Source organism: Pararge aegeria, chromosome 25 (genome assembly GCF_905163445.1).
Source record: "Pararge aegeria chromosome 25, ilParAegt1.1, whole genome shotgun sequence".
In the NCBI taxonomy this organism is placed as follows: Eukaryota; Metazoa; Arthropoda; class Insecta; order Lepidoptera; family Nymphalidae; genus Pararge; species Pararge aegeria.
The window spans coordinates 8403928-8427991 of NC_053204.1; the positions used below are offsets into that span (position 1 = coordinate 8403928).

Consider the following 24064-nt stretch of genomic DNA (forward strand, 5'->3'; position numbering starts at 1 on the left):
AAAGACTTAATTTCCTTTGCATGTCTTTTAAGTACGTGCTCCTGCATAAATGTATCGTGCAAACATACTGGAAACTCGAAAAAAAAAACAGCATATATTTTAAAATCTATTGTATTTTGAATGTATGTCATAATATTATATAATGTGTATATGTTTCGTCTCTTATTGAGTAATGATGAACAGCATGACTTCCTCTTTACCTTTATTTAGAAATTAAAATGATAAAACTTTTATTATAATGCATTGTATTGTACGATTGGGGTAACGGTCAATAAACAATTATGTGTGTACTTTGTATCTCATTTAATTATATTATTTTTAATATTATAAATAGCCCTTTATTTTTATCGTGTTATTTCAATACGTATTTTTTATCTGTTATAATATTTAAGTCATGTCTTGCCCCACAATTCTATTTTACACCCCCCCCTAAAACGTCATATGTTAACGTTAGATATCAAAAATAGTTGGGGGTAACAATGACCAATAATATTTATATTCGTATGTTGTTTATCTATTGTAATATTTAAGTAAAGTTTTACCCCACAATAATACTTTACACCCCTTAAAAACCTGTACATTGCCGAGCATGTAGCCGGGGGTAACGGTGACTAACCGCATGCTAAAATGATTACACGCGGCCAGTCAAGCGGAGACTAAGAACGGTGCCGAGAACGGCAAGACCGGGACCGGTACGACCGGGCCCGGTACGGGCACGGCGGGTAAGACGCACGTCAAAAGCGCGTCGATATCCTCTGCCACGGGCGCTCCGCCCCTCGGAGCGGAGCCTTCGCCTCACAACGCGTCCGCAAGAGACCTCGCGCAGCCCCGACCGAGGTACCACACGAGTAAAACGCATGCATGTAAATGAGCTTGCGTTTGGATCTTTTTCCCTTGGTACGAGATTGCTCGCAAGCGTCGATGATTTTCGGGTATTGAAACACAATATGTCAAATGTACCTTTTAACTGATTTAAAATTAAATTTCGTCAGCTGCCTTTAGTCAAATTAAAATCTATAGTTGAATCTTAAACATTGACGTGAAATTTTTATTGGGCGACAGGTAAACTCACAGTTTCCAGTTTAATGGTAGTGTGACATATTTTTAAAATTCACACTTTTTGAACAACTGGTGAAGTTTATTCGCTGTTACCCTGATCATGGTTCCCCTTGTAGCGTTATCGGTATCGATTGAAATGAATCGTTAAGTCAGTTTTAAACTAACCTTATTGTGTTTACATACTCGAAAAACATAAATAAAGTGTACAATCTCATACCGAAGGCACAGAACACGATAGGCACCTATTTTGTAGATAACAGTTTCACTAGTGTCTAATTAACGTAGGTAAATAGACCATTTTATTTTGGCTATTTATTAATCACAGCGAGTATAGAATTTTGGGTTTGTTTCGCTTATTAGTTAAACTACTAGAGTGTGCGCGGTGGCACCATAGTTCAATAGCTTTAATAGTGATCTTTTTTACAAATTCACAATGTTTTTTTTTTTAAATTTTGTTTTCATTTGCTTAGTTAACTACTGTTTTAAGTTTATTGCGCACTGCCAAGAGCCCCAACAGAAAAACGCCTAGGTACTTGGCGATTATAATTGATTTATTAGTGTTTTTTTTTAGTTATAATTGTTTAGTATTAATTTGAAACAAATAAATACGTCGCTTTTTCTTTATAAAATCTCCCATCTCCCAAGTAGAGGTTTGCCATCACGACGCTGGGCAGACGGGTTGGTGATCGCAGTAGATTGTAAAAGTAGTACAGAGGACGCTGTTGTCCGTTCTCCGTTATATACCCTTAGTCGGCTCGTACGACAGTACGGGAAGATGAGGGTTGACAACTGTTCTAATAAGCCATCACTCACATGGCATCAGTTTTCTCTGAGTTGAACGCATAACTAGTGTAAAGTTACAGTAGGAGTAAGAGCTTTTTACGTCAGAGCTCGTTTTGGGAATTACCACAGCTAAACAGAATTGTTGCAATGCTGTATTACGGTCTGAAGGGCAATCTGAAAAAAAATAATAATAATAGGAACGTATTTGATTATTAAAACATTTAATCTAAGGTCTTAATAGTTAAGATATTATAGTAGGTACCCGGTTGTAGACAATGTAGAAGTTGCATACAATAAAAACAAAAAAAAAAAGAACAACCAGAATGCAATCCACGTAGCATATTTGAGTACTGACCTAGAACAGTCTTCGTTCCCAATGTCGAAGGAAGAACGGAAGGAACACAATAAAAAAAAGGGCGTGGCTGCCGGTGTAATTACAGGGCGGCATGTTGCAGGACGTGATCCTTGAATGCCCTGTGAAGTGTTGCTCTGTTTATAGGCGATTGTGTTCCACTTAACACCAAATGGACCATCCGCTTGGTCCGCCTATTATCCCTGCTTACTTACTTACTTACTTACTTAATGTTATAAATGTCAATGTAAGTTTGTTTGTTACGCTTTCACGCGAAAACTACTGAACCGCTATCTTCATGAAACTTTTTATACATATTCTTGGAGGTATTAGAAATAATCATTTATGACTATAGGTGTAGACTATGTAGCAGTACGCTGCCTCCCAAAAAATTGAAATTACGCGGGCGAAGCCGCAGGGCACATCTAGTTATTATATAAAAAAAAGATGAGGTGGATTGGAGGATTGGATGTCTTGCTCTTGACTAGCGTTGTGAATTATCGACTGCACGTACTTTTTCATTATAGTTTTTCACATTGCATGACTGATTTGATAATATGGCATGGTTTACCTTTATTTTATCACCTGTAATAACGATTGAAATATTATACTTTTTACGAATTCATATTATGTATTATGTTACTGGACCCGGCGACGTCGTCCGGCCCAGTAAAACAGACCCAGCTACCGGGTCCAATTGTGTTTTCAAACCATCCAGAAATCCATTGAAATGTGCAAACAAAATTTCATCAAAAACGGCCCAGCTGTTTAGCAGGAGTTAGGTGACAAACACGCACAGAAGAATGTAGATCATTCTTCAACGATGATCGTCGTTTTTTCTCAACGTTTAAAGAGGAAGTTAACCGTTGTCGAGTTTTAGTAGGATTAACGAACGACAATTAATTAATTTATATAATGTATATATAGATTATTATATTATGTATTTATGGAAATATTTGTTAAACGTACACACGTGTATACGCAGTCTTAAAAAGGTAGTATTTTGTAAAGATTTGTAACTCAGCACATAGCTCTGGCCATTGATGTATACTTAGGTCCCAAGGTACAGTATGGCGACTTATAAGAAAACTCTTGAGTTGGTAGACCTCCTACCATGTGGAAAGGGGCCTTACTGCAAGCGGTATAAACCGTAGATATCCTTTCGGAAGACCTATTTCCAAAATTGGGTAGAATCAGGCGTTCTTTAGAAACGATGATAACCTTTGTTAAGTTTTTCCTTTCGTGGAGACCGAGTCAGAGCTCCGGCACGCACAATTAACTTTTCGGAGTTATGTGCGTTTTTAATTCAAGGAATTTAAATATAACTTGTTTTAAACTGTGAAGGAAAACATCGTGAGGAAACCTGCATGCCTGAGAGTTCTCCATAATGTTCTCAAGGGCGTGTGAAGTCTACCAATCCGCACTTGGCCAGCGAGGTAGATTACGGCCTAAACCCTTCTCATTCTGAGTGCACGCACTGTCATGTCAAACCAAACATGTTTTTGAACCGCAACATGTTCTGTTCCAGTCTAAACTCAACACTGTCGACGGGTGGCACGGTCGGTTCTGGAGCGACGGGTAACTCCGCGAGCGCACGCCGGGATTTTTCCAACAACAACCCACTCGTCTTCCCCAGGAATGTGCCTTCAAGATCCACTTTCCACTCTGGTAAGAATATAATCCAATTTCAATCTTCAGTTTTCGTTTTATCATTATGAATAAATAATAAATAAATTATTAATATACTACGACAATACAGACATCGCTATCTAGCCTCAAAGCAAGCGTAGCTTGTGTTATGGGTACTAAGATGACTGATTTATATTTTAATGAATAATATACATAAATACTTATAAAATACAGACACTGAAAAACATTCATATTCCTCAACGTTTACACAAACGTTTTCCAGTTGTGGGAATGGAACCCACGGCCTTGGACTCAGAAAGCAGAGTCGCTGCCCAGTGCGCCAATATCCATAATGTTCTCATTGTTGCCTGCCGGTGATGTTTACATTCCTCGCATTCTTTCACATGCCTGAGAATGTGCTCAAAGGTGTGTTGAGTCCACCAATCCGCACTGGGCCAGCGTGGCGGCCGTAACCCCTTTTCATTGCGGGAGGAGACCCGTGCCGGCAAATGGGTTGATATGATGATGATTCTTTCACAACCTGAATAATAAGCAAAGCGGCTTATAACTATTTTGCTCAATAGTTTTTTTTAAATATTAATAGTACATTTCATAGACGGACGAATTTATTAATTAAAGAAATTTCTATATCACTTGCTTGTGACGGTAAAGGGAAGCATAGTCAGGGGTTGTACAAACTCACCTTTGAGAATTTCTTTCTGTCAATACAACTGATAGAAAAAGGTTACTACAACTTTAATGTATTCGCCCACAGGACAGACGCGGTCGCGCGGTGGAAGTGCGGGCGGCGCGTACGGTGACGGCGGCTCGCCGCACCAGGCGCGACCCTCCTTCTTCTCCAAGCTCTCATCGAGGTTCTCCAAGCGGTCAGTATTCTCCACCACCCGAATCATCATCATGCTGCCCATATACAGAACACACGAACCGAACACATATTCAAAACTCATTTACTTTATTTATTCACATATAAAGTATAAAAAAATAAAATCATACCTTAATTACAAAAATAATAAAATATTAGCTAAATAATATTTAACTTAATAATGAAACCTGATTTTAAAAAAAAACCTTTGGATGTTACAATCGGCACGTCAGATCTATTCAAGGGCCTTTGTGCAACTGAAGTAAAAACTGCACCTTTTGTGTGCAAATAAAAAAATATTTCTACCCTACGTATGACATGACACTTAAGTCCTCAACATTTGTAATAAAAGGCATTAGCTTATGTTTATTGTATCTTTAGGCTTCTTGCATTGAGTCTAACTTTTTTCCTAACCTAGCCAAACCTAACTATATTTAAAACTGATAAACTACAGTATAGCTATTTTGATAGGTCACTTTTGACAGCTGTAACTGAAAATAATTTTTGACATATTTTTTTTCATAAAAATACAACTGTCTCTGCTTTTTTTGACATCACGGTATATTCGTAGAAACAAATTTGCCGAAAAGTTTTTTAAAGTACACTGAACCTACTATTGCAAAAGTCAAAACTTTCTTTCAAAGAGACCGAGATAGAAACACTTTTTAAAGTAAATACAATTTCGTAAGTTGATGCTGATAACTATATTAATAAGGATTATAATTCCGAAACACAATCATTAACAATATTAAAATAATACTGTTTTGAAACGATGCTAGTAAATTGTACCCCAGTACTAGTTGATAATGTCAAAGGTGTCATATTAAAATGGCTGAACTATATGAATATATAAACCCCAGAGGCACATGCATTCATAAATGTGGCATAACGTCGAAATAATTCGGGGTGTTTTTTCACGCTCTTGACATTTGAAAGGTGCTGTCAGTTGAATTCCTTTACCTCGCTCCTCCTGGCGCAGTGGTGGAACAATCCACTCATAAAACAAGAAGCATCCTTGTTTTCCCGGGTTTGATCTCCGGCAGAGGCAATTTAGGAACTTATTACTTCTGAACTTAATCTGGTCTGGTCAGGCTCGCTAGCTACCACTCTACCGACAAAGACGTGTGACGACAAGCGAATTAGCGTACCGGTACGATGTCAAATAGATATATAGCTATATATATCTTTAATAAAACTGCCATATACTTAATAGGTTAGCTCGTAACGATCTCAGGCTGCATAATAACGTACTTACTATCAGGTATGATTGTTGTCAAGGGCTAACGAAAAAAAGTGTGTCAAAACAGAGCACAAGTATTCCGTCTTTATGCCACGTTTATTAATAAGGCGTTAGGTGTTCATCAAACGCAAGCCATTAAAAAAAAAAAAATAGGTGTTCATCCAAAATAATCACTATTCGTTCAAAATAATCAATAATCTTCAGCTTTTAATCTAAATTCGTGTCATATTAACACATATCTATTCGTATGTCGACTCGGACAGCTCACTGTCCGAGTCGACATACATTATACACTAAATTAGACTATGTTCTTTGTTGTACATACATAATGTTCTCAAGTACACAATATGTTTGCTATTTCGCTTCAAAGCCATTTATTCTTAATTCACGTTCATGCGAGCGTTTTCTGTTATCATAAACGGAGACGTTTTAAAACTACATAAAAAAAAAGTAGTTTAATAATTTTACGAGCAGTCTTTATGATTCCTTATAAATGTATAATATTTTAAAAGATATATTTCTATTGGCAAACAAAAAAATACTCAACTTACATAAAATTAACGCATTATTCGTTTTTAAAAGATATTTTAATGATTGTTATGGATTTATAACTCAAACTAATCACAGTGGTAACAAAAACGCTTTTTTTTTTACAAGAAGTACTATTTGTAAAAAAAAAAAATCATCGCTTCTTCCATCTCACCCCCACGCATCATCAAATGTTAGCAGTTATCACGCTTTCAGCACCTTGTATTGTGTCCACCATTACATGCATAAAAGATATAATATATATAAAAAAAAAAATAAAAAAAATTAAGGATATTTGGCTATTAACAGCCATAACTATAAAGATATTTTCTAAATAAAAAGGGTTGTGGAAGACTCGTATTAAATTAAATTAATGTTTGAGCAAAATTTTTCTCTCTTTTTTGCACGATAAAAATCAATTTTTCTTTAATAAAAGCCCAAAGCCTGTATACATTTTTTTGTTGTTGTAAATAATGTTTCCATATAATACGTAACACACTTGTCTGTCAATCTGTCACTTGAGAATTAACCATTTATGTGTCTCTGTAAATCATTTTACGGATTTTGTGTGGTTTTTTTTTTTGATATATTTTTTTCATTATTTGATATAATTTGTCTGGTGCTCAAATTGTCTCCCTCTATAAGATTCCGAGCTCCGTGTTTTTTTTTAAATATAATTTTTGATTTTTTTTTTCTTCTCGCGTCAACACAGGGGATGCACGATGCTAAGACCTACCTCCCTTTACATTAAGACAAACGCACATATGGATTGTTTTCTACATCTTTTCAATCGTTAAAGATTATGGCGCGTAAAACCATTATTTTTTTTTCTGTAAATTTTCATTGCCTTGGATTATAATCGAATGAATGAAGTAGTTTTTTTTTTATCAAAGCATGCTGTATTCCCCTTATAACATTTGATTGCTGAATTTTTTTTTTATTATTTAATTGCCTACTTGAAAGTGTGAGCTAAGGCATACAGCTTAAATACCACCATGCTTTGAATGTTGTAGAGCTTACAGAAGTATTGTGAAAGGAATCGCCGTAAGTATTCTACCGGTTTTTACGTCGACCGGTGTGAGAGAGGTGTACGGAACCTATATCAGTTAATACCTCACGTGCATCCCCCGTGTTTTGAGACTAATTTTTTCTTGGTTTTCTTTAACCGTACGCTTCCACTAATGTCAGACAACGGTCGCGACCCAACAGTTTTTTGTAACGCCTAATAGTCTATCCACAACCCTAGTAACGGTTTTTTGTCGCAACGTGACGGTTTTTTTGATTCGACGTTATGTATTTTTCTTTTTACGGAGGGAGTGAAATAGTATTGTGCATCTGTGTTTCGGCGCGAGATATTTAGGGTTGCCAGCTCGCTGTCTGGCAACCCGACGTTCAGTGATATTATATTTGGTCAAATGAGCTGGGTTCTGAAGAGGGCGGCGATTCGGCCCGCGATTGGTCGAAAAGCTCACCACTTCCGTTCTACGCAGGTTGAATCAGAATCCCTGAGGCTGCGCGTGCGCCGTTGGATCGAAGATTTTTTTAAATATTACCTTAAGAATTTATATTTAGAGAAATAATGTGCAAATTGTTATGCTTAATTTATGAGTTATGTATGGTAGTCGTATTCTTTGCAGTTTATTTATCCAGCGTAAAGTAATTCGAACTTTATTGAAGGTTTTATTGAAATATCCGTGACCGTAATCCCTTTTCGACACGAGCATAAATAAACATACCCTTTTGTATGATTATTTATAAATTATTCGAATATCCAAGTAGTAGTAATCGATAATAATAATCGATATATTTAATTGAAATGGTATTTTTAATATATAAAAGGAGTAATAATTTTACATGTGCTGGATAAAAAAAATTACTTTAAATACGACTTGTGAGGTTAATTTTTTTTTTTACAGTAAAATTAAAAGTATCGCTAAGGTTACTGTTGACGTCCCATTCGAGTTTGGTTTAATGTCGTATTATTAATTTATCATCGCGGCGACATTTCCGACTGCATTTTATATTATTAAAACTATTTCGGACCAGCTGGTGTACTTTGCTACTTCCTGTTCATGTTATCCTAGTATGTTGGATGGAAGCAGGCGTTACTTCCATGAAGCGGTGATGGGCGCATTGTATAGGAGCTCGACTTCGGGGGGGCCGAGTTCGAATCCCAGCTCGCACCTCCACGGTGGTTTCCTTCAACGGTGAAGGAAACCACAGTGAGGAAACCCGCATGCCTGACAGTTCTTCATACTGTTCTCAAAGGTGTGTGGAGTCCACCAATCCGCACTGGGTCAGACTGGTGAATTACGATCTCAATTATGATGATGATGAAAACTATTCCTCCCCGAAAATGTAGCCGGAGTCCTAACCATTTCAACGCTTGGGTTCCTTATGATTAAGCATAACTAGAGGCTTCTATAAGGCAAGTGCGCTCAACCTTATGCCATATTATTACTTGTCATCAGGTGAGATTGGCGGGAAGCACTAAAATAAACTTCCGCTACATTTTGTACGGACTTCTAACTCCAAAAGGCTTCTCTCCAGTGGTTCCACGCCTTCCTAGGATGAACGGCATTCGTGGAACGGTCTGATGTCATTTCGTTCGAAATCCCCAATTACTGTGAGATGAAATCCCTCGAACAGTGGTGAACGTATTGCCAGTGAAGTCTTTTAGCATCGAAACATGGTTGTTACCGTAGGGCAACCTGGCTCAAAAGCAAAGTCACTCTGTCCAGACTTCATTAAGTTAAACACATTTTTGTTCTCGTTGTTATTGAGTGGAATTTTTTGGAACCCCAATTAGATATTGTTTTCAAGATCTCACTACTGTTATACGAAATTCTAACGCCATCTGTGTTATAAAAAGATGAATTATTTTAGTGATATAATATGCACCGGAAAACTAGTCCCGCCGCGCGACGCATTTCATTTGTAGTATAAGGCATTGTCTGTTCTTATTTCGAACGAATTTTTACATTCCAGGGTTTTTTTTAAGTTGACAATGGACCCTTACCTTTGAAATGGTGTATATTTTGCGTTCGCTTCATGACATATGTTGTTTCAATATAGTTTGTTGGCATTATGAAAATAGTGATTCATTCTTGTCACATGACAAAAGTTGGAATTGCCTGATAACCAAATTGACATCCCTACCTTCTATACGGGACATTAAAATACAAACGTAATAATGTCACGTAGTCACGTTTTGTGGTGACGTCAAATATTTTATTGCAGGCCAGTTATTTCTTGGCTTTAGTAAAAAGCAGAAATTACTATTTTAGTTACTTTTTTGCTTTAGTATTCAAACGCTTTTATTTAAACGTTGTTTTAGTTCTTATTTTAGTTATTATTCATCTATAGTTTTTTTAACAATACGGTCTCCTATGAAATGTGAAAAATAACCAATTTTCCGTAACTTTAATACAGTATGCTTGCTGTATTATGTAATGCTTAAATGTAATAGAATCACTATTTTAAATAATGCCAATTTTAAAACTATATTTTTTACGCATTTTTTTTTAAATTGCCAAATTTATAGTTTTAGGGTGCATTCAAATTAGTATTCAATTTATCCAGTTTATAGCTAAAAAGCTTTTAAAGCTAAGCTGTTATGCCAGAAGATGAAAAAAAAATTAAATTACTTAGATTAACTTCCAAACTTCGTCCTTGAAAACATTCTTATTCGAAACCCCACAATAAGTCATTTTATATAAACTATCAGCATACCTAAATGATAACTTGTTTAAAACATACTTCTTCGAAGCCTTACAGTAAATCATTATACAGGATCTGTTACTTTTGGGACCGAACCGACCTGAATCAATGAAAGCACATTTATTGTACTCCACAGACAAAAAAGTACATAAATGTATATACAAAAAGTAGAAAATATATTCGATTTTTGTGTTTGACAGCCGCACTACATATAGGCTAGTTTTAATGCACCCTTAACGAACGCAAACGAAAGTCGGGTTCAATTTAGCACAAAGCTTTTTTTTTTTTTGTTAATTTTAATTGCATTCATGTATTTTCGGACGACTCAGCCTAAATAGTGACTTAGACTGAAAAAAATAAATACAAATAGTTTTGTATATTTGTAATGTTACATTAAGACATTGAAAGTGGAAACATACTCGTATTACGCTACTATATGCCGAGATGACGCTACTCTTGACACGTGCTGTTAGTATTTATAACATGAAACTGGATTCGATTCAGCACAACACGTGCCGTGTGGTATAATGTCGGTTGGCTTGTTCTAAGTATGTTTCCACACTTACCCGTACCCTTGTTGGATTGAGGGTCATAGTGCATACATGTCACTTACATAATTGTGTGAAATTCGATTCTACTACAGAAATAGGGATAATGTTACTCATAAGTTCATTGAAAAGAAAAAAAAAGTGGGATATGTAAAAACTAAAAAATTTAAACGTGTGTAATAAAAAAAACAACTTACTGTATTTGGATGGGATTTGCAGAGCCTTTTCCACAAAATGAATAATTTTAGCATATTGCAGTTTCAATTTTCTTTTTTTTTTATTTGGCTTTTTTTTACTGTATTATGTAAAAACTAAAAATTTTCTTTTCTGATTATAAAAAATATACATTGTATAAAATATTTTCTGCAACATTTTTTTTTAAATTATGTTTGAAGTTAGAAAACAAATCAGTATTTTTGGAATGTTTTTAAAACTGCATGTGCCTATCGAATTTTTCACATATCATTGTAAGTGACGCCGATCAAATACGCAGTTTACGTCTCGTTACAAGTGTAATCCACGTTGAATTATTTGTATCTAGTATTAAATTACACAAAAAAAAATATTTTTTAAATTTCCCACAAGTACTAGTTAGTAGCGTTGATAAATAGAATCGAAGATATACAGTTTTCTGAGAAACAAAATGATAGAAATGTGCTGAAGTCATATTGTAGGCTAGCGTGTACTAGGGCGGCATAAGCGTCTTCGGCTCATATCGCTAGAGCCGTTGTGTTCTTCCACTTTGACGCGTTGAGAAAAGATTGTTTATTTATTAAGAAACAATCGAGGATAAGTAGTATACGTATAAACAAGCTTGGTAGTTTTTGTTGTGTTGCAACAACATCATGGCATTTCCTATTTTCAGTTATGATAGATTCTTCGAAGGTCGCTTCCTCTTGAAATATACAGAAAAATTGGGGGAGTTGTATAAATAAGGATTACTGTGTATCTTTGGTTTAATTTATCAGTGGTTAGTATATTAACGAGCGAGTGAGATAACAGTATGATAAATTATATTAAATAAATAAATTGATAGTTAATCGTTCGTGGCCCATCCCCTAACCATGGTACAAATACTCAGTAGATATTACCATTTAGGAAATGGATGTTATGGCAGCTCTATATAATTTTTGATACTTCTTTGGTCCTAAGGGCACATACGCACTTAGTTAGTTATACGCACGGAGTTAATTTAATTACAGCAAGCCATCCGGTTTTTGTTGATCGTTCAACTTGCGGCTAACTGAATTCCGGTTAACCGCAATGACAAACGCAACGTCTGGTAAAATAAACGCACATTGTTTACCAACCAACAATGCGTCTGACCGGCATTTGGCCGAGCAGTCGCATCGCAGTGCCAATAATGATATGTTTACCATACAGTCTTTTCTTTGCGATCTACCGGACAAATACATTAGCTAAATACGCAACATTTGTGCTAATTCGGTTGTCCATTTAAATTAAACTGAATTGCTTTAATTTTTTATGCATCGGAATAATTTTCTTTTATATACATTCAAAATTATACGGGGCTTTCTGATGACGTCGTTGCCACATTTGTTTAGAGCTACATGAGTGCCTTGACTCGTATTACTTAAGTTCGCTTTTTTTGCACTGAAAAACGAATTGCATTCAGGGGCTTTATAGCGTTCGCGGCACCCGCCGCTGAACGTCCGTGGTGCGTGATGACCATTGATTTAAAGTTTACGTACATTCGAGTTGGCATAGGTTTTGTAATCTAAATTAAAATCCATGTTAGCACATTTCTTTGAGCCATTGGGTTCTTTATAATTGTTGCAAGTGTGTGTCCATAGAACCAAAATTAAATATTTACAGGGTGTTTTAAAAGTATCAGTTCAATCTAGTAACAAGTCGTAATTCGGTTGATTCTTGATTATTTTACATTTCAAATCGCATATAAGTGTGAAGTGTGCTTTGTTGAAAAGAACGTACTATTTACTAGTCCAAAATAAAATAGAAATTATGCCAGTGGAATCAGCTAACTTTAACGTGAAATAAAACGCAAAGTTGTCGGTGTGTTAGTGAACTAATCACTGATGTGAGTTTTCTGTAAATTTCAATTCCTGTATTTTTTTAAATAACCCTGTAGTATTATATTTCTCTTTATTATTGGTCTACGTAGGAAACATTGACAGCATTAGTAAAAGTTTTGATAATACTGTTATTTTGTAATCTTTGGATTTAAGATTAAAATTAATTTACTGATATTGACTAAAAAGAAATATATTTACGAAAATTTAGATATGTGAGTTCTACGTAGAACAATAATTCAAAAACATATTTTCATATTGATATGTACAGAGTGTTCTAAAATATTATTCTTATAACAGATAATATTATTATAGGAAATAATCATTTTTTATAGGGAATTGCACTTTTAATTTTCTATATATTATATCAATGTTAGAATATTATTTGTATAAAGATTCAAATATATTTCTATATTTTAAGTAAATTTTCTTTTTCAATATTTTCTAACTTAATTAGTTAATCAGTACTATGAATGTAATATTGTAAGTATGTATGTACATATGTGTACGTTTGACTTTAGTATGGAAGAGTGTTTAAACTAATTTTTAGTTTTTTAGTTAAAGTGTTTTTTTTTTGCATTATTTACTGCACTTTAAATATTTAGTACAACATTATAATTTGTTGTAAATATACATGGCATCATGTTTGCAGTATTCAAAATTTAAATATAAAAAAGTATTTGTTTTTTTATTATGTAATAATTTAGGTGCTCCCTTAGATAGAGAGTTTTACAATTTTTGTTTCGAAAACACTTATTGACATTATACAGACAATACTTGTCTTTTGGCAATCTTTCGTGTGATATAAAAATTGAGGTAGTATATTAAGAAGTACGTAAAAAATTTAAAAGATATAAAAAAAATCGCATTTCAGAGAATTAAAAAATTCTCGATATTTATCTAATCTCAAGGCGACATTACATAATTTATTCATAAAAATATAAACAGTGCATTATTTTTGTTTGCATTTTTATTTACTTTATGATTAATACCTATCTCTACTTTAGTTTATCAAGCTATTGGAAAGAGGCAATACATTCTAGTTCTAACTTTTAAATGGTTTTTGTTATTTTTTTAACACACAACTTTGCTGCAGGTTTTAGAACATACTGTACTTACTGTAACCTAAAAAACATTTTGTCGTTATTTACGATGGAAACAATTATAATATTATTTTAGTTATTTTTCCTATATTGACATTTCCATAGTTATTTTTTTTTTACTTATAAGTTTACATAAATATTTAAAATGTCTCACGTGTTCTTTTCTATTGTTTTCTAGATCACTTATAAGTTTTTTTTTTATAAAATAACAGAAAATAACATACTACGTCTGTACATTTTATTAAATATAACCAAAATTATCTTGAATTTTCAATTACTAATGTGTATTTTTTTACTTTTATAGTTCGATCATTACGATGTACGGCTAAAGCAGGATCATACAAAATACTTATTTGCTTACTTGAAATTTAACGTCATTTTATATTTAATTAAATACCGGCACGAAGTTATCTGTGAAATTTAACGTCGGCCAAAAGCTATTAAACGTACCGACAAAATAAATTTTTACGGGAGAAAAATCAAATTTTAATATTTTCACACAAATATTTAATTATATTAAATTTAAATGAAACAATAATTTAAATAAAAATTTAAAGGGAAAATATAAAAAAATATACTTAAGAACATGTTAATGACTCGAAATATTTATCGTATGCTAAATACAAAACATTTCTTTGGTATAAAGACGTAGTATGGCGTTTTCATCTTTCGGTATTATTTTCGCCGTCTAGAAACTTGGCATTATTATGTTAAGCGAAGACAAGAGTGGACATTTAAGTATTTAAGATAATATGATTATGTAATATATAGATGAATGGCTGATATTGTATGTGTTGCGCTTATCCTAAATAATCAGGTTTTCAATAAATATATTGAGTTTTATTTACACTTTCATAAAAACCCCTTCCGCCATCCACCTTCAACAGCTCCGCTCTGGATATCGCCACTCTATAGTGACGGTTCTAGAAGTTTTATCTATGTCAGAATGGTGCCAATTCTGTTGTACACAAACCATTAAACTAAACTAAATTGACAGGTCTGAAAGTAAAGTTGTCCTTTTCACACAATATCCACTGACGCTTTATTTTCATGCCTGTCAATTTCATTACGTTCAGAGATTTGTGTTATGGCAGGGTTGTGAAACCATTTTAACAAATATATGCTCGTATACATTTTTCAGCAAACATGAAAAAGTACTCTGTGTCCTATTATTCATTTTTAAAATAAATAATAATAATAAAAACAAGATTGCAAATACGTGATACTAAAATATTTTGCAAATAAAATAAAAATAACAGAGTAAGGATTGACGAGAGCTCTATGGCATTAAAATCTTCATAGGGATGTCAATTATTACGTCACAAGCTAAAGAGTGTGTTTTAAATTATATGAAGATTTAAATTTTAATATATATAATAGTATTAGTAATATTAATACACTTCTTCATACAATTAGATATGTCAATTATTACGTCACAAAATTTGATTACTAATAAAATTCTTTTTTTGAAATTGAATCCTAAAAAAATCGGCCTCACGTTGCGACAAGTATGATAAACGTTTAGAAACTAAATTTTTGAATCAAATTAATCTGATCACAGATCAGATTCAGTCTGTAGACTTATGATGCGACTATATTGATTGTTTTTGTCTCATTCAAAATAACTTTCTATGAAAATGTCGTCAATTCTGTTGTGCATAAAACTCTTAACTAAATTTACAAGTCTGAAAATAGGTCCAAAGGGAGCGCAATGAAGGGCAAAGGGCGCCGTAAATACTCGTTATTTGTAATGACTACGTTTTTGCGGCGCTTGCGTTTGAGACTCTGGGGCCATGGTCTTCGGACACGAAAAAATTTATTAACATCGTGTCCCAAAAATTGGTCCTTACGTCTGGTGACCCAAGAGCTGGCGCTTATTTAGCCCAGCGGCTAAGTAATAGCGCGAGCCAGCATTTTGGGTAACATGTCCATAAGTGAATAGTTAGACGGCTTATATTTATTGTAAATTTTTTTTTTTTTTTTTTTTTTTAATAATAATACAGTTTTTAAAATGTAAAGTAGTTATTATAATATTTATACAAACAAATGCGTGCCTCACAAATTATATTGGTGTGTATGTAATACATGTATGTAATGGTGCCATTTAAAATCTACTGTCCCTGATTTAGGTAAAAACCTGTATTACAGGATTTTAGTTTGTAATTATTATTCCCCTAGAAAAATATATATTTTTGTTGGTGTATTAAAAAAAAAATGAAGGGCAATAATTTTTAGACTTTTCAATTTAGATAATTCCATTTGCGCAGAACAGAATTGGCAGCATTTATGCCAATTATTCTGTTGAATACAATTATTTTAACTAAACTATTTTGACAGGTTAGTGATATCTTTTTTCATATTGGAGCACTGTGAAAATGACAGCGAAAGCTAATTATTTAGTTTCTCAAAGTGGTTCCTTTTTTACAATGTTCTCTATCTCTATGGAAAAAGATAAATTATGAATTCATATAATTATATTTTAGTGTACAGGCTTTCGTGTATAAAAGAATCGGCGTTAATGATTCTCTTATATAATAAAGTTTACTTTGGAGTTAATTTAAATTCAAAATCTGTAAAATTTTTAAAAACCTATGGATGTTTTGTCCTTTATAATAAAATAAAACAGATTTACGGTAACGTTGATTTTTACATGTAAACATACATGCAAGTTCGCAATAGTGAATTCGTTTTCAATTATCGGAACACAGAAACGACAGAGTAAAATGGAACTTATCACTTTAACTTAAAAGCATTAATTCGCCTGCACTTCTTTTATCTGCGTTCCTAGCGGGACATTTATAAAACAAAAATCCGTACGTTAAACGAAGTAAAGATCCATTTTACATTGTCAAAATTAGTTCAAAGTAATAAAAAAAATTAAGACTAGACCGTGCTACGAAAACAACTTATATAACAAAAAAAATTAAATTAACTATTAGTTGTAACATGGTGAGTGTTATTTTAGACTGTCAATGTTGGGCGAGTCGGCCGGGCAACAGAAGCCGCGCATATTTTCCTCATTGGACATTCAACGGAGGTAGGCGCGGGAGGCGGAATGATTTGAGAGTTTTCCTTCTAATATTTTTCCCGCGTTTTTGGCTCGTTTCTGACAATTCTTCTAAAAAAAACAAAAACAAACAATCTAATGCGTGATAGTGAAATATAAAAAAAAATTACCAGCATTTTTTAAATATGTCCTAATAAAATGATTAGGTAATGTAAAGCTGATATATTTTATCTAAAACGATATTTTTCGTTGGTAAAATTATAAAAAAAAATGCATTTTTTAGTCATAGAAGATAATTACAATTAAATTTATGTCAGAAATTAGCCAATTAAACGTCGTTTTTCGATTGAAATAATTTTGTGTGTTGGTCATTTTACCTTTTATGAGAATCCAGCCGACTTTTGCTATATTCTCACATAGTCACTGTCCGGGATCAATATCTTCTAGATTCAACATAATATTTAGTAAACAATTCCTTTTTATTTGCTCCATTTTAATTCCAATCATTAAGTTTTAGTTTTAAAGTAATTTTGAAATATTTGATATTGATATGTCGTATAAAAAAACTTGAAAATGAATCTATTTCGAAATTTTGAAGTGAAATTTTGTGGACCAATAAAAAAAACTTAGGTGCCCAAAATCGGCTGGATTATTGTCATTATATCAAAATTTAACCGTTTGTCATTTTCGAGTGTGGTTTTTTTTTACAATAAAATGCATAATTTTTACATCTTTTGTCTTATTCTTGTGAAGCATTTTATCCGTTCTATTTGGTGGGTACTTAATTTAACATGCATTTTATTGCATTGGCAGTTGTGAAGTTTTCATACTAACGTGTCGTTACAAAATTTGTGTTAACTTTTGCTAGCGAGGTGATAAATTTTGTTTTTTTTTTTAATTATTTTTATAAACCATTTTAATGAGGCATTGATAAGCTTTCTTCAATTTTTATTCCTAAAATCTGTTAGCATTTTCAAGTCGATTAGATATTTGACAAGCAGTTTTTAATAATCTTCACTTATGATTCACCTGCATAGAGCTATTTCGCAAATTCTCATTCCTTGGATTCCCAGAAACTAGGGGCCGCGATTCCCTTAACCCAGACATCCATATCCTGGATCATAAAGACAAGTTCGACGAGCAAGAAAGTCTTAGGTAGGTGGGGACTCGACGTCAAGCATTGCTCTTTCTTAAAATAGTCTGAGAGGCAATGGGCAATTTTCTGGGGGTGATTAATAAACGTTTTCTTTTTTATGTTCCCTTTATATAACTTTTTCATGCCTGATGAAACGTCTAGGTTGAAGCATGATTGCCCATAAAATGCCTATTCAACCTGAACCTACGCAAGCTACACGTGGCAGGAAAAACAGATTCCGAGAGAGCGTACAACATCGTGGGTAAACCATAATCGCGGATGAAAAACGTTTTATGCGTCTCGATTGGATGTCAACTATATACATGCCACAGCTCAAAGCACTGATGACATTCTTGGGCTTCTTCTCAGTAGAGACTTGACATTTCATAAGTGCTTTTAGTTAGAGGTATATTTGAAGTCTCTTGTCTGTTTTTATGAATTAATTTAGATTTTTCGAAACCGATGACTGATAAAGCATTGCTCTAATAAATGTCGCGCGATTGTTTTCTGCCTGCCTGCTGCTTCGTACACCGCAATCAGTTCCACCGAAAATAACTAGAGTTGTTCTCTTTCTTTATATTTTAGGCTTTGTGTAAGATAATAGACATATTTTTTGTTTTTGTTACCGCAATGAGTTTGTATTGAGAAAGTTGATTACCGTGAATTATGTATTAGTTATTTGTTCACCGTAAATTATGTATAAGTAGGGCCGCTGCCAGCTTTCGTCGAGACCGTCCTCTGTTATCAACACTCCACACCTACCTACAACTCTCATGCTCGTAGTAACTACATAGAGCACGACATTCTCCTACGAAGTTTATAACTTAATGTGTATGGCAATAAAACAATATTTCTATGATTTAAAGACAAACTTTTAGCATGATAAGCATGACGCAAATTATGGTGAGTGATAGGATATTTAGCATGTACATTTTATTTTAGCTATTCGGATTTCTTGATAGCGAAACTTTTTGTCTTGCTTTTTTTTTGTGTGCTTCGAACTTTTTCGCGGATTTTGCACTGTCAAATGTATGTGAACATAATATTTATAACAAGCTGAACGTACTTTTTTCCCCCCCGACTCATTCGCTGTTGGAAGCTGTGCAGTGTGTGCAGTTTTTGTTACACATTTTCTTGAAGGTATATAAACATAATTCAATTGTAAGTTGGCTTGATATAAATATCCTCCTATCCTAAAAATTGCATCTCTTGAACGCGCCCCACCCCGTTGTTTAGTGTTAGTGTTTATGTTTTTCTGTTTTTAGGCCTATCGACGGCACCACCCCGAAGCATGCCGTAGGCGCTAGCCCACAATCCCTGCTTGGGTAATTATTTATTAAGTTTCATTTTATTGGTTTAGATGTTAAAACAAATGTGACAAAATTTTTTTTACTGTCTTCAATGTTTCCATCCGCTGAATACTATAATAGTTAGTATAAAAGGTGTATAAGTACAGTCCATTAATTATGTCGCTAAGTGTAACGATACGTTAATGGATACCGGTAGTTCGTTGTTTCTTGTTCATCATAACATAAGTAAAGCAACGTCAATAATCCTACAAAAAGTTTTTCCAGAAGTATGGCAAGTAAGATTTGTAAAAAACTCAAGATTGACGTTGGCAATATTTATGGACTACTCTTAGATAATAGTTCCATAAAAATGAATTAAATCGATTCAATGTGTCATACAATTTCGAAAATTGTCTTTTTATTTTATTGGATAATATGCATTCTAGCTTGCATTTTATCATTTAAAATTCATTGCATTCTCATGTGGCTAATATGGCTGCCTTAACTAACTTTAACTTTTTTAAAGCTTTCGACCTATTTTTTATTTTGTTGTCGAATTATTTTTTGTTTCGACTGTTACGTAATTTTCAGGTTGTGTTTGGTAAAATTTGTAAGGATTTGAGTTACCTCAGGAAGAGTTATAAAATGTCAGCTTTGATCAAACACCCCCTTGAAATTACCAACGCTCTCTCGGGCCAGATTCTTTTGATTGGATTTCTTTTATTATAATTTTGACGTTATAGATACTTTTATTTACTATTACTGACCATTGCCAAGAGATTCGTGATTGACCCATATACTTAAAACAAAAATCTATTATATAAATATTCGTTATGTTTTCTTATTAAAATTAAAAAATTATGGTCTAAATCATACTTAATTGTGACCTGTTTATAAATTTAATAATAAATACTAGCAGCAATAGTTATACGTCAAGTATGTGCGGTAACCCACTGTATTTTTGTTCAGACAACGGGTTTAATTTATTCTTGAAAACTTAACTAATATTCTATAATTTACTCGTAGTAGCAAGACTGAAAACAATAATGTCTATTTCCGCAAGGAATAGTCTAGGAAAGATAGGCTTTCTGTCAATTTAGTTTTGTTCTAGTTTTGAATTCGTGCCATTGTCTGACAATAAGTGTTTTGGTGTACCGCGTTAACAATAGTTACTATGTACGTATAACAGATGGTCATGTTTAAACATGTGGTGTGTACAGACAGGGCACCGAGGAACAAGTGAAGCCGCGTGTTCTGCGGTTTACGTGGAGCATGAAGACCACTTCCTCCCGGGACCCCAACGAGATCATGGCAGAGATAAGAAAGGTAAGTTAAAAGTAGTTATAAATATACTGCAACAATACACACACCGCCATCTAGCCCCAAAGTAAGCGTAGCTTGTGTTATGGGTACTAAGATGACTGAATATTATGCGGATTTCATCAAAAAAAAGTTCAAAGTTTGTATTAAGCGAAAGCTTATAGAAAAGTCCTATTATAGTATAAAGGATTACGTAAACGATAAAAAAGGATGGTGATAACAAAAAGAACACCCGGCTAAGCTTGTTGTGGGCTTCTTCTTAGACCAGGGCGCGTTTCGAACCCTCGTAGCTTTAGTTTTAAGTTTACGATTGTAGTTATCGCCATCATTACTCACAGCTATGTTTACACATTTTGTATATAATCAACCTTGGACTAAGAGAGCAGGGTCGCTGCCCACTGTGTCAATCGGCCGTCAAATTATATAGTTATAGATTGGTAATTTTTTTGATGTCATACGATACGAGACATTTTGTAATCTACGTAATCTTCTTACTATTAGAATCTGAATGGTAGAGTTAATTTCTTACTTTTTATTCTGGCCGCTAAAAGCTCGGCGACTTACTATACAAATCACTATTTTCCTCGTAAAATATAGCAACAGTGCTGAATAGATAAAAAGAAATTTAAATTTAAATTATAACATTTATTGCAATTTTTTAATGATAATAATTATTTTTTAGTAGACAAATTCTTTTTATGGTACAAGATGATGAGACTACTAAAATATTTCTATCGTGAATGCAACGCAACTTCAAAGTTACACTGTCCATTTGATAACGCGCGGTCAGTACGCGGTCAGTATTCAATAAATATTGGAAATCTAGCTAAATGTTAATGATCTATGTCAATGATCTGTCTATGATACTTTAGACTAATTTGAGAGATGCTGTTTTAATGTATGCAGTTTTTTTACTGTCTTCATTATTGATGTGGCATAATCTTCTCTTTTAATTAATTATTGACGACCGAGTGGCGCAGTGGGCAGCGACCCTGCTTTCTAAGTCCAAGGCCGTGGGTTCGATTCCCACAACTGGAGAGTGTTTGTGTGATGAACATGAATGTTTTTCAGTGTCTGGGTGTTTATCTGTATATTATAAGTATTTATTTGTATTATATTCATCAGCTATCTTAGTACCCATAACACAAGCTGCGCTTACTTTGGGGCTAGATGGCGATGTGTGTATTGTCGTAGTATATTTATTATTTATTTATTTACGTAATTGCAAATAATTAAAAACAGATTTTTCCCAACGCGGGTTTGAGTAAAAAGATAAGCAATTTTTAGACATTTCATATAAGTAAAGCTTTACTGCAAAACGGTCAATACGACCTGTCGCGACGGCCTACGTTGTAAAACTGCGATCAAGCTGTCCAGTTAGTCTAGTTAAATAGGAATTATGACTAACGCTCATGAAAGTTGACTTAAACCCTCATTCTTCCAGGTCTTAGACGCGAACAATTGCGATTACGAACAACGCGAGCGGTTCCTTCTGCTTTGCGTCCACGGAGATCCCAATGCGGATTCGCTGGTGCAGTGGGAGATTGAGGTGTGCAAATTGCCGCGGCTCTCACTCAACGGGGTGCGGTTTAAGAGAATATCTGGTAAGAGTTTCAGCTGCACTTTACTGTTCATTAACACCACCATTACCGCCGCCACGACCATCATCACCACCGCCACAACCGCCGTCACCACTACCGTCACCACCACCGTCTTCACCACCGTCACCATCACCTCCACCGTCACCACCACCGTCACCACCACCACCACCACCACCACCATCATGAACACCATCACCACCCCAACAACCACCGGTTTTGCGAATTCTATTTTAATTCCTCAGCCTTAATGTCTCTGCTGGGCAAGGGAATCCACACCCGTAGGAGGGCTAAAGAGAGGTTTTGTGACCCATGAATCTGGTCTTGTCAACAACATGTCCAACAGCCAGCCAGTCTAGTGTTACTACCACAGGTCGTCTAGTGTTTTAGAGGACGGTTTGCCATTTCCACTCCAGCTTCGCAACGTCTGAGTTGTAACTCGTAAATGTAGGTAACTCCGGTTGTTGTACGGAACTACTTATTCCTAACTCAATCACGTAGACTTTCTGAGCTTTCTTATCAAATCCATAAAGATTTATGTTTTTATTATTTTGTTTCCAGGTACTAGCATCGGCTTCAAGAACATTGCATCGAAGATAGCGAACGAGCTCAAGCTGTGACTGCCCGGGAGCCTCCCACGTCGCCGCCGCCGCCGCCGCGCCAACCCCCCCTCCCCTTCGGACGACGACCTAACACCTCCCCCGCCGCCGCCACCACCTCCCAGGTCAGACAGCCTGAGGCTATCAGCAGAAGACATGGTCTTAGTAGCCAACGCAGGGTTACGAACCCCTTCCGGAGCATTGGCACATTACCTTACAGCGTACACGCCGGAATCGCTCGCCCGAAGTGATTATCTACGCCCTCCTTTATCACCAGCGAGGATACAGCCACGTTCATCCCTATCCCTAAGAGTCGACAGCGTAGATGAGGAACGCCTTAAATATCGCGTCGTTCACACATCGAGCGTGCATCTGCTGAAGAGGCAGGGACGCGTCCGCTCGCCGGTGTCGCCTCCCTGCGACTGCCTGCCCATCGACCCGATACCGCCACCCGAATTGTTCGATTTTTAAACTTTCATATAACTGACGCGGCGCGGACGCGACGTCACGGAGCTTCGATTTTTAAATTCCAGCATGTTAACAGCGCAGCGGTTAATAAAGCCACCATAGTGGTACGATTTTTGAAATTTTCCTATTCAATAAAACCCATGCGGCCCGGCGTCACGGAGCTTCTATTTGTAAATTATTAGAATGTTTGCAGTTTGAACAGCACTACGTAATTGTGGAAAATACTTGCCGAGTTGCATTTTCGTTCGAAATAGTTGATTACGTTCGATTTTTAAATTCTTATTAAAAATTAATACAGAACGCGTTTGGATGATGTTGCGTTCTAAATTCTATTTTTTTTTCTTATGGCCTCTAACTTTAGCTGTAGGGCTGTCAATAGCGCCACTGGACGCCCGGACTAGTAACTCCAACGTAATACTTTGACAACAGTTTACAAAAAAAAGTGGCTATATCATGACGTTTGGTGTAAGGATGAAATGCCGAAAAGACATCAAGTAAAAATTCATCTCTAAGACGGTTTTCAGTTTTCGTGGCTAAGGCTGTCTTTATATCGAGACTGTGCAAAGTAACTTAGCGGTGAGAATGTTAGGTAATTGTGTGCAAATATGATGTATTCCTTTCCACCAAAAATTAGCTAAAATATCGATCCTATAAGTAGCTAATACCTCACTGCAAGGAGGGTATAAAAAACTTAATTGTTAAAAAATATGCTTTTAATTATTTAGTATCCTTCTGACACCCATTGTTGTTGG

The 24064-nt window shown here is 34.8% G+C and overlaps 1 protein-coding gene across 16 annotated transcripts in view; it reads left to right on the forward strand.

Annotated features, from left to right (window-relative positions):
• LOC120634887 (serine/threonine-protein kinase MARK2-like) overlaps positions 1-22991 on the forward strand; it is a 245923-nt gene extending 222932 nt beyond the window's left edge. For 7 of the 16 annotated variants that reach the window (XM_039905754.1, XM_039905750.1, XM_039905739.1 and 4 more), the window contains 8 exons: positions 646-837; positions 3723-3862; positions 4599-4710; positions 16862-16933; positions 19304-19363; positions 20548-20653; positions 22092-22251; positions 22807-22991. In XM_039905754.1, the coding sequence (XP_039761688.1) occupies positions 646-837; positions 3723-3862; positions 4599-4710; positions 16862-16933; positions 19304-19363; positions 20548-20653; positions 22092-22251; positions 22807-22865 (901 nt within the window). In that variant the 3' untranslated portion in view covers positions 22866-22991. Of the gene's footprint in view, positions 1-645; positions 838-3722; positions 3863-4598; positions 4711-7964; positions 8255-16861; positions 16934-19303; positions 19364-20547; positions 20654-22091; positions 22252-22806 lie in introns of those variants that run through there. The other 9 variants (XM_039905752.1, XM_039905746.1, XM_039905748.1 and 6 more) reach the window with 7 other exon arrangements.
• The last annotated feature ends 1073 nt before the right edge of the window (positions 22992-24064 follow it).